At 36.8% G+C, this 12,041-nt stretch overlaps 1 protein-coding gene across 1 annotated transcript in view; it reads right to left on the minus strand.

Moving 5' to 3' along the window:
- The window catches only part of RP1 (RP1 axonemal microtubule associated), a 141,927-nt gene that overhangs the window by 34,392 nt on the left and 95,494 nt on the right, over positions 1-12,041 (minus strand). The window contains 1 exon segment of the mRNA XM_059671758.1: positions 10,984-11,147. Coding sequence (XP_059527741.1) covers positions 10,984-11,147 — 164 coding nt within the window.

Here is a 12,041-nt window from a genome sequence, read left to right on the forward strand (position 1 = left end):
GAGTTAAAGCAATGACACCTATTCGCACTAGGCTTCCTAAGAGAACCTTGCAGAGCTGTGGGGAAGTCAGGCTAGTCAGTGGAATGGAATAAACCTCCATGCAGTCGACCCCAGTTTACTAAGGTCAGGGGCCTCTTGAAGGATCAAGTGGCCAATGTTTTGCTAGTCCTAATTCTGGGAGGGAAAAGAGCTTTTTTTTGTACCTCAGTGAACTACACAGATCCTTTAAGCTACTTTTCATTTGGTTGTTAAGGAAGTTTCATGGCTATGATCATTAATTTTATGTGTAAACATAGTGGGCCATGGTACCCAGATACTTAGCCAAACATTATTTTGGTTGTATCTGTGAAGATGTGTGTGGTTTTTTTCAATGGGATTAAATTTAAATCAGTGGACTTGGAGTAAAGCAGATAGTCCTGTATAATATGGGTGGGTCTCACCTAATCAGTTGAAGGCCTGGACAGGGAAAAATGCTGGCATCCAAAGAGTAGGAAGAAGTCTGCTGGCAGGCTGCCTTTGGACTTGACCTGCAACACTGGCTTGTTCCGGGATCTCTAGCTTGCTTACTTGGCAGATTTTGGACTTGCCCTTCTACAACTGCATGAGGCAATTTCTTAAAATCTCTCTCTCTCCCTCTCTTTCTTTCTCTCTCTCCCTCTCCCTCTCTCTCTCTCTCTCTCTCTCTCTCTCTCTCTCTCTCTCTCTCTCTCTCTCATATACATACCATTGGTTTCTCTGGAAAACCCTCATGCAAATGCACTACACCTAGAAGCTCTCTAGGTTAAGGGATAAACTCAAATCTAAATGAATGAACAGACAAGTATCAGAAATACATGAAATACACATACAATACATCATACATTTATGCTCATGCAGTCAAAGGAGTAAATGGATACAGTGCAATGATGGCCTAGCTCATGGCACATTTTAGCAAGGTAAGTCTCTAGCTATGTACTACCATGATTATTTCTCACTAAAAGGGAGAAAACATTATTCCCACTTCAAAAGAGTTTGCTCTTTAAAAGACAAGGGATACCCTCCTGCACAGTTCTTTGAGATGTGTACCTCAGGCTCTAACCTAGTAGGCAACATGATATAATGAAAGACTGACAGAGTTTGATATACCTGAGCCCCCAAAAAGGTTGTGTGCCCACTGTTCTTTCTTTTTTAAATATATCTTTTTATTGATTTCAGAGAGGAAGGGAGATGGAGAGAGAGATAGAAACATCCAAGATGAGAGAGATTCATTGATCAGCTGCCCCTGCATGCTCCACACTGGGGATCAAGCCCACAACCCAGGTATGTGCCCTGATTAGGAATCGAACCACAACCGTTGAGCCATGTCGGCCGGGCTGCCCATTGTTCTTAAAGTTACCTGTACTTTTGCAGCCTACATTGTAGCAGGTGGAGAAAATTTAATTGGATGAGATATGCAGAATACTTCAAACAAGCAGGGCCCTTTTCAGACAATCAATAAATATCATTTTAACACTCTACCATACAAATAAGAATGAGACACCTCTGCCACCAGGAACCTGCTTATTCTATTCCTTTTTCTCTCAGAAACCTAATTCTCTGGCAAATCAGACTTTAAGGACAACAGTAGCTTAAATTCATGCACTTAGCTTATTTAGGGCACCACAGAGTCCACGTTTGGTAACCTTCACAGCAGTTCTGTCCCAGGGCGAGGAGGCCCATCATTTCCTGTGGAGGTACTAAATGTTCTTCCTTATCCATTCTTAGCAATGATTTTTTTAAAGCAAAGAATATTTTTATTAAGAAAACAGGGAAAGAAATGGAGGGGAAATACAAGCCATTTCTGTGACAGGTAATATTCCATTTTCAAAGTTATCACCAAATAAATGTAAGCCTGAGTATATAAGTTATGAGCTCTTAAGGCACATATGTTCGCATACAGCAAGGTGTAAAAGTTTAGGAATTGTGTTTCTGAAACAAATGTGGGGGTGAAAACATGAGAACTCTATTTGAAATTTTAATCCAGTGCCATTACTGCTTGCCAAAAACTAGTTACACTTCTTTGCTAAATGTAGCCAGGGAACCTTGTAAAGAGAGGTGAATTTCTGTATTTTTTTAACCACATATACTTACCATAGATGTCTATGATTTTACATTGAGAGAATGCCCATCTTTAAGCTCTACAATTGACACTAGGTTAAGAAAAAACAAAATAAAGGCTACATTCATTACCTTCTCTCATTTATTATACTAGACACACCCATTCTGCACAAGAGCAGTACGTCTCCACTCAGAGAAATTAATGTCTTTCAGCAAGTAACATATATACTGGAGGTGCCGGTACCCATATGGACCCATCATTCACAACGTTTCAGATGTCTTATGTAATGGCAAGATTCTCTAACAGTCTGGAAACCATTGACAACATTCATTTGCCCTCTGTGGTACCTATAGATACAAGCAGGTGTACGTACCCCTGACCAACGATGTCACAACTAATGTCCTGACAAAACACTAAGAGTCTGACTAGGTTGCTTGTATTTTCCAGTTGTATAAACTCAGTCACTGTTTTGAACAAAGTTTGATTATCCTGGCACAGTTTCACAGGGTATCATTCACGACAGGTAAAGCCATTAGCATTAGGAGATTCAAGTAATGAGTGTGAAAGATGTTATTGGGGTTTCTTTTTCCTTTCTTTTTCTCTTTTATTTTATTTTATTAAGACTTGCTTTGTCAGAGAAGTTCAAGGTTCACACCAAAATTAAGATTTCCCCTATGCCCTCTGTCCCCACACGTGCAGTGCCTCCCCATTACCAGTATTCCCCACCAGAATTACAAACTTGTTACAATCAATGAGCCTACACTGACTTATACTCACCCAAAATCCATAGTATACATTACAGTTCACTCCTGATATCTTATATTCTACTAGAGGCTGGGTACATGAAATTCATGCACGGGTAGGGGCCCTAGGCCTGGCCGGCGATCAGGGCTAATCTGCAGGGCGACCGGCGGACGCCCACCTTGGCTGGCCTGGCCCCCTGTCACTGCCGGTTGGGGTCTGCAGGCTGGGGGAAACTCCTGCAGTGAGCATCTGCCCCCTGGTGGTCAGTGCGCATCATAGCGACCGGTCGTTCTGCCAGTCGGTCTGTGGTTTGGTCTATTTGCATATTAGGCTTTTATTATATAGGCTAGCTTTGGACAAATGTGTAATGCCATTATGATCTCATACAGTGTATTTTTAATGCCTTTAAACCCTCTGTGTCTTGCCATTTCCTCTCTCCCACCACCCAATCCCTGGCAATCCTTTTACTGTCTGCATAGTTTTGCCTTTTCCAGAATGTCAGATAATTGAATTCATACAAGCTGGAGATCAAACCTGAAACCCAGATATGGGCCCTTGATCAGGAATAGAACCGAAGACCCTTCAGTGCATGGGCCCACGCTCCAACCCCTGAACCACCACAGGCCAGGGTGCTTTGTTAATATTTTGTTGAGAATTTTTGTATCTATGTTCACCAGAGATATTAGTCTGTAGTTTCTTTTCTTGTGATGTCTTTGTATGATTTTAGTACTATAGTAATGTTGATCTCATAAAATGAGTCTGGAAGGATTTCTTCTGCTTCCATATTCTCAAAGAAATAATAGAAAACTGGTATCATTTCTTCCTTAAATGTTTGATAAAACTTATCAGTGAACCCACCTTGGCCTATTGCTTTCAGTTTTGAAGGTTATTCATTATGATTTCATTTCTTTATTAGATAAAAGTTATTTCTTTTTCGTATGAGTGTTGCAAATTGCGTCTTTCACAAAATTGGTCCATGTTATCTTGACCCATTATTTGTTTTATTTCAAATTTATACCTCTAGTTTAGTGGAAAAGTCACGAACACCATTCTTATTTACTCTGATGCTCGAGCCCAATATTCAAACTTAGTGAAGAATGTCAAGGACAATAACACTGCTGTAATATATTTCACCTGAAAGGCAGCTTAGCATTAGAAATAAATAACCAGTGAGGCATAACGAATTCATAAAAATGCATAAATACATTCACAAGAATAAAAGCATGAATTTATTGAAACACCATTCAGAAAATGCTTAAAAGGTCTGAGCAGAAAAAAAAAAATCAAAGATGTTGATAAAAACTCTGGATCCAGGATGATCTAAAACATTCTCAGTAACAAATATTTTGTATTTTCTCAAATTCTAGACACTGACAGTGTACCTTATGGAATCTGTCTCCTTTGTCAGGGCTCTTCAGATGTTGATAAAAAATCAGAATAACGTGAGCAGCTTCTCAGACCTCATTAGCAGCTTTTCAGGCTCCAGTAGCATCTTTCATACTCATGGAGAATCATATGCTCCAAGGTGAAACTTGAGCAACTCTAGATGAAAACTCCACAAATGTTTCTACTGGCACCCAAATTTAGTTAGCAATTCCATGTGCACTTGAAATGAGGAAATATTCTTTATTAGTAGGGTATAGCACTTGATATATAAACAAAACATCAACCTTATTAATTATGTTGTTTACTTTTTTTATATAATTGATTAATTTGAGTCAACTTCACCTGTCTTGAAACAAGAGGGACATATGAAAGCCCCCTAATATTAGTGGGTTTCTATTTAAATTCTTGCATCCCTTGTAGCTTTTGTTTAGTATGGGTATTTCTTGTGTTATTTTATGCATTGGTATTCATAACAGTTTTATCTTCCTTGTGGAATGTAGCTTCTAACATTACAAAGTGTCCTTTTTATCTCATTTAATGTTTTTTGGCTTTAATGCTTTTAGTTGTCAGTTTTGCAGCCATTGTTTTCTTTCTTTTTTTAAAAAGAAAATATATATATATATTTCTTTTGATTCCAGAGAGGAAAGGTGAGGGAGAGAGAGAAAGAACATCAATGATGAGAGAGAATCATGGATCGGCTGCCTCCTGCATGCCCCACACTGAGGATCGAGCCTGCAACCCAGGCATGTGCCCCAACCAGGAATCGAACCGTGACCTCCTGGGTCATAGGTCGACGCCCAACCACTGAGCATGCCAGCCAGGCAGCCCTTGTTTTCTTACTATTCCTTTTTGCTTGGTAAATCTTTGTCCACATTTTTTAATATTAGCCTTTTTGAACCAGTAAATTTTAAGTGGTTCTCCAAGATACTAACATTCGTGTGTTTTATCCCACAGTAGATATATTACAGTCTCAGATTTAGTATCAAAACTACTGCCAACTAAATTATTACTATACATCCTACTAGGGTTGTGTAGTCAAATTTCTAGGTTTTAATGTAACTTGAAATAATTTGCTGTGTCCTTACATCATCCAGATACACAGGTTGTTTCATTTTCCTTTCACTTTTAGGGGTTACTTTTTTTAAAAAAAGTTACATAAAATATTTATATGTTTCCAAATCAAAACTGACATATGAGTGTTTTTTTGTGTGTTTTTTAAAAATATATTTTATTGATTTTTACAGAGAGGAGAGGAGGAGGATAGAGAGTTAGAAACATCAATGAGAGAGAAACATCGATCAGTTGCCTCCTGCACACTCCCTACTGGGGATGTGCCCGCAACCAAGGTACATGCCCTTGACCGGAATCGAACCCTGGAGCCTTCAGTCCGCAGGCCAACGCTCTATACACTGAGCCAAACTGGTCAGGGCTGAAATATGAGGTTTATTCAAAGAAGTTTAGTTTCCTTTCCTGACCCCTCTGACCTAGCCCCTCCTTCCACAAATGTAATCATTTATTAGCTTATAGTTAATCTTTCAAATGTTTATTTTTTAAATTTAAGAATATAAATGTGTAAATATGTGGAGATATATGGATATATTCACATAATATCCCTTTTCTTAAATAAATGGTAGCATATATGTTTTCTCTAACTTTTTAACTATTTAATATATCATGGAAACTTAATAATAGTATATGAAAATAAACCTTACTCTTTGATACAATAAGGAATTATATTAATGAACTTATTCAACAGCACTTTTTTCTGAATAACATTTGGGAGATGATACTTTGTAATTCCATTCTTTTTCATATATTTTTCTGGACCCTTAATTTTCTTAGGTGAATACTTATGACTAAAGAATAAGCCAAAGTTTATAGTGACATTTTTTAAATATAAAATTTTGTAGTCTTGGTTGCCTGGCAAGTTTAAGAAGATGTAGGGAATACTAAGCAAAGGGATAACTACTGCTGTATTTGGGGTTGATAGTTTTATATTTGGGAAACACAAAGAAGACTGGAGGAAAAATGAGCCAGGAATCCAAAAAGAGGCCAATGTCCTTGCTCCCTTGAGCTAAGTAAGCTACCTGGCTTTTATAGAATGACATCTCCAGCTCACCTTGATCCCAGCTGAAAGGCCCACCAGTCAACAGCTATAAAGGGTTTAGCTTTGGCTGGTCCCAAGAGAGAATGTAGATCCTTTCTCTAAGCCCCTAAAGTATGTTCATCTATATTGCTTAATGGGCACCAACTCATAAAATTTCTGGAATCCTATCTGTTTCATGTGTACATGTCCTTTGTCTTCAATGTGATTGCTTTGTATTTTATAGTTCTATACCTACCACGGGTCTTAGCACAGTGTTGAAAATATCGTGTGCTCTATAAACACTTGATGAATTACATTACAATAAATAATATCCTTTGAACACCCTATCTTTAGAAGAAGAAACAATTTGGTCTTCTTAAAATTATTTTTGAGAAACTGGATCAAACCTTTTGTTTATATTTTATTCTATTCCACCTAAGAACTGCAATAGGGGTTTTCTAGTCTTCCTATTTCAACTTGAAGATATTTCTTATTTTTCTCCTTAAAAAGCCTATGTTCTTAAATTTCTAATGCATGTACAACATCAGAGATCATTATTAGAGGGAAAATTTTAATTTAAAAAGTAAATTTTCTTACCTGTAGGCTGTTTTCATCTAAATTAGGGTATATTAAAAAATTACCCAATTGTTTAATATTATTGGAGAAGAAGAAAACATAATAAATATTATTCCAAGAGTATTTTACCTTTATTTATAGTTGTTTCTTGATTATGATTTCAATTTCTCTTGCTACAGTCTAGGGCATTTATTCTCTTCTTAGAGAAAATGGAGCATTGTAGATTTATGTTTCTAAATAGTATCTTATAATATCAACTGGTTACTGATTAACAACTTCAGTTAATAACAACTGATGAGATAATTAAGACTTCACTGCTGATCCTAGAAAACATGGATTATATGGGGTAACAGGAGAAAATTCCCAACTGCAAGCGATTTAGGAGAAAATGGGAAGAGAAAGAAGTGAAGCAACAGGGTAAGTTCATATTTCAAAAGGTTTGTAAAGAAGGGAAGGAGAATGGTTAGTGAGTTAAGAGCAGAGTAAGGGTCATTTTTAGAATAGGGAAGATATAAGCATGTTGGTAGTTTGAAGGCAAGGGTTAAATAGAACCATCAACTTTACTCAATATCTAACATTTAGTTCAGAGTAGACATTAGCAAATGCCATTTTTTTCTTCCCACAAAAGTTTCGGCTTCTTCAGGAGTTGGCAGGCCAAACTCTTTTGGTAATCCTCCAATAAACAAATGAAAATGACTGCTATCTGAGGCCAAAACCTTTGTGTTTTAATATTTAGCTGTTATTAAAAAAATGATAAACTGCTTTTTGTAATTTATTCTGTATTGGGGTTTTGGTTTCGGTAGTTTATTCTATATTTAAGTAGAGAAGCTCCACTGGCTTCTTTGGATAAGAATTCATATGTGAAAATTTGGTGGTCCAAATATATATGCTTTTAGAAAATACTTCAACTTTGGTAACTGAAGAAAAGATTAAGTTAAATTGTCCCTGGGATCTGCCACCCACAGGAAAGTTGGCTGTGTTGGCAGGACACTGCTTAGTGCTGCCAAATAGAGTCAAAGTCCATTACTGAACTCCAAATTTCAAGTCCACCAGGAAAAGGAACTGAAGGGAGAAGAGGGGAGGGGAGGGGAGGGGAAAAGTTAAAGAAAGAGGATGGATAGGAGAAGGAGAGGGGAAAAGAAAAATATAAAAAGAAAGTCATACAGAGTTGTGCCAAAATCAAAATGACACACTGGCATCAATGTAGTTAATGGCTAGTAATTTTTAGATCCACGTGGTCATCTAACCTTTAAACACTGAAAAGGCCCAAGATAAACATTCTTTCTATTACTTATGCATTCACTGCTTTACTCTGGTCCAGCCAAGCTAGTCTTGGCTCCCTCTATTCCTTCCTCCTACTCCAGCCTCCTGACATGTTTCTACATAGAACTCCCATGCCAGCAATAGCCACCTACCAGCCATCTGCCAAGCTGCCTTCCTGCCTTCATTCATCTGAAAACTTATTTTAAATTTCACCCCATCAAGAAGCCTATCCCAATTTGTGGGCAGAGTTAGCTGCAGGAGTATAAAGACAAGAATATTTTATACTTTATACAAAGTATTTTGATTTTTAACTCTTTGAGTATGTACAATAATATTATAAGGTATTATTGTACCCATTTTACAAAGGAGGAAATTAAAGCTTAAAAATTTTAAGTGATTTATCCATATTTCCTTAGCTAGTAAAGGTCAAAGGTGAAACTCAAATATAGGTCCTCTATTTTCTGCTGATCTAAATTGCATTTTAAAAGGCAAAAAATGTATTTTACATTTTATTCTAGGAACATAAGGGATATTCAAATAATTGTGAAAGTGCCCTATGAGCTCATAATATTAAACCTATCTATCTACAAAATTAATTGACTTTATATAGTACTGAACCAGAAACAGGAAACTATTTTCTAAGAGTGAACGGCTTAGCCATTAACTTTTCCCAAGCAACAGAGAATACTATTTAATGTTTTGATTTACAAAAATGCAATAAAAGCTCAGCGAAATCTCTGGAAAGATTTATAAGTAAATAATAACCATACAAGATACATGGGACGCCTTTATTATGCCCTCAAGGTGAGAATGATCACAGGAAAATTCAACAATGAATGCCTCAGGTGAAAGTAACAAATATTAAACACATTCCAGCAAAGTCACTTCCATTAAACTTTCATGCTTTCAACAGATATTCATGAGTATCTAGTCTATGCTAGTCAATGGATAAGATTAACAAAGGTGAACAGAATAGCCAAAGAGCATATATGCATATCCCATGGACACAGACAAAAATGTGGTTAGGGCCAGAGCGAGGGGAGGGAGGGCCTGCATAGAGGGGGTAAAAGGGAGGGAAATAGGGGACATCTGTAATCATGTCAACATAAAGAAAAAAAGAATTCAAGATTTAGCGAATGAATGAGATCTAGCCCTTGCAGTCTAGGAAATCCTCGCTGACTATCTTCAAATTTTCTGCTATGATGGACTCTTTGTTCTGATTTTTGGCTTGGTCATTTTTCTGAGGATGTCTCATTTCCTTCCATCTAAATCTAAGTGACATTTCAGGTGCTCCTATAGGGCTGACCCTATAGTCTATGGAAGGTAGCTACCAAAATTAATATAAGGTCTTCCATCACTTTGCAATTCCTTTTTTGAAACTAGATTCCTCCTATAGCATGCTACACTCAAGTTCCCCTTCAAGACTTATGATTGGGTTAGGGAAACATTAGAGTTGCCTCACATTGCCACATGTAACATGAACCAGTTATATAAAAGGAAATTTTTCACTGTTCTGACAGTAATGGGATAGTCAATGTTTCAACTCCACTTGCCTGGTGGCTCTTCAATTCCATGGATTTGGTCACATGATATATTTTAGGCCCAAAGTCACATTTACATTGGGCCAGTTCTTACTTACCTTCAGAAAATTATAGAAATCACAGCTAGAATTAGAAGATTTTATAGAGTAATAGACATTTCAGTAAAATAGAACAAAATAAAGATATAAACAGGTAGAGAAAGACTGCTAGAATGGCATATTGAGGCCTTTCATAGATCCAATCCTCCATAGAACAATGGCAAATCTTTTTAAATCAAATTTTCAAAAATTCTGGGAGTTAATCAAAGGGTCGCAACAATCTGAGGAGCATTTATTCAATGAAAGCTATGAACCTTAGTAAGAACAGAAGGGTTCGTGCATTATAACTTGGTCTATTTCCATTTCTCTCTCTCAAGCTCCACAATATCCTAAAAAACAACAACACTGCAACTATGGCAGCTGAGAAAAACAGCAGGAAGACAGTCTACATAGTCTAACTATTGAAAGCCAAAAACAAGAAGAGAATTTTGAAAGTGGCAAAAGAAAACAATTCATCACATATAAGGGATTTTCAAAAATATTAACAGCTGACTTCTCATCAGAAATCGCGAAAGCCATCAATAGCAAATGATATGGTAAACTTCATATACGCAACATTTATTTAATATAATTTATAATTAGGTAGACTATGTATCTCCTTTTCTAATAAGGGAATAAAAAAATGTTTACGTACTATAATAATCATAGCACTCACTCACTGAGCATTTTAGGCACTACACTAAACACTTTACATGGATTAATTCATTTAGTTCTCATGATAACCTTCTGAGGTAAGAGTTATTGAGGCACATAGCAATTAAGTAACTTGTACAAGTAGCCACGCTGGTAAGTGCTAAATCTTGGCCATTCAAATGTTGGCCCTCTGACTCCTTCGACTCTGTCTTGGCCATGAGGCTCACCACCTTTCCATCACAGCATCATACTCCATGGACGTGAAAAGGATGAGAAAAGATACTCAAAATAGAAATATTTGACCTGATGGTGACCTAGAAATACATTTTTCCATAATAAGTTTTAAGTTTTCTAAAGTTCATATACTGTGTTGCCTTTATGCACATAAAAAGTGGGGAACAAACAAAACCTTCTATTTCTATTATTACTCCTGTTTTCCAACTCCATTAGGATAAAAAAAAATGATGTTTTCCAAAAAAATGTCATGTAAATGCAAAACATACACAATTCTCTATTTCATCTTAGGAACTGTAGATCAGAAGATATTTTCATAAGCAGGTGATAGTATATCAATTTTACCTTGAACATATCTGCACTGTTGGGGTTAAACAGCTGGTGTTTCCCAGAGCCTAAAATAATTGGACCTGAACATCTTGTTTCTCCATAAACATAAAGGGATACTGTTGCCGTGGTGCCCGCATTTTCAAGATCCCCAGTGACAACAGTCAACTTCCAATCTCCTTCTGCAAAGGAAAAAGAAAATCAATAAGAAATTGTGGAGGAAAACCATATTAATATTAGGAAATGAAGAATTCTACATAATCTACTTAGTTGTGAAATGAATACTTTGTGAAATCAAGAAGTATTGATAATTGTTAATCATGGACTCCTTTTGAAACTGGCGTGGAAAAACTGTAGAAATATTATAGCATTTTAATTGCAAAGCAAATAAGCAGCGAGCTTTTCAGGAAAGCATATATTTGGGGCAGAAATGCTCTGTTGGAGGCATTTAATATGGTTTGGCTGGAAAAAGTAGAAGTTTATTTAGGCATCACTGTCAAATCTTTGAGTGGGAAGAATGACGGACATACTAATAACCGGACACTATAAGTTGTTATCTGTACTAGGAGAATGCCCTGTCAGGTTGAGGTTAGTAATACAGTCCTAGCAGAATCACAGTGAGAACACAGAAGGCCAAAAATGAAGCAAAAAGAGCTAAAAAAAAGTTTTTAAGAAAGATTGCTGGAGTGCCTTAAGGGTTGGAATGAACCAATAAATAAGGAGCAACATGTTGAAAGCAGGACTTACAAAAGGAGTTAGGTTTGGGAGCGGGAGGGTGTAAAAAAGATGTATTTGAAATAAAGACAAAGGTATATTATAAGCAGACTGGATCTCTGTGGTGATGCTGGAGGCACAGGAAGGCTGAGGCAAGCAGGACATGACAGAAAACATCTTTTAAAAGATCTACAACTTGTACTATGACTTGTTGAGTTGGAAAAATAAATTGAGATAGGATTTCTTTTATCGTTCTGTGCACTTTGGAAAATTATACCATCAACCTCACAGCAGTAAAACCTGCTCATGCTGAATCCACACCATGTAGTCAAGCGTAACAGAGGGTAGAGTCTTTTCTGCTA

Source organism: Myotis daubentonii, chromosome 17 (genome assembly GCF_963259705.1).
Source record: "Myotis daubentonii chromosome 17, mMyoDau2.1, whole genome shotgun sequence".
In the NCBI taxonomy this organism is placed as follows: Eukaryota; Metazoa; Chordata; class Mammalia; order Chiroptera; family Vespertilionidae; genus Myotis; species Myotis daubentonii.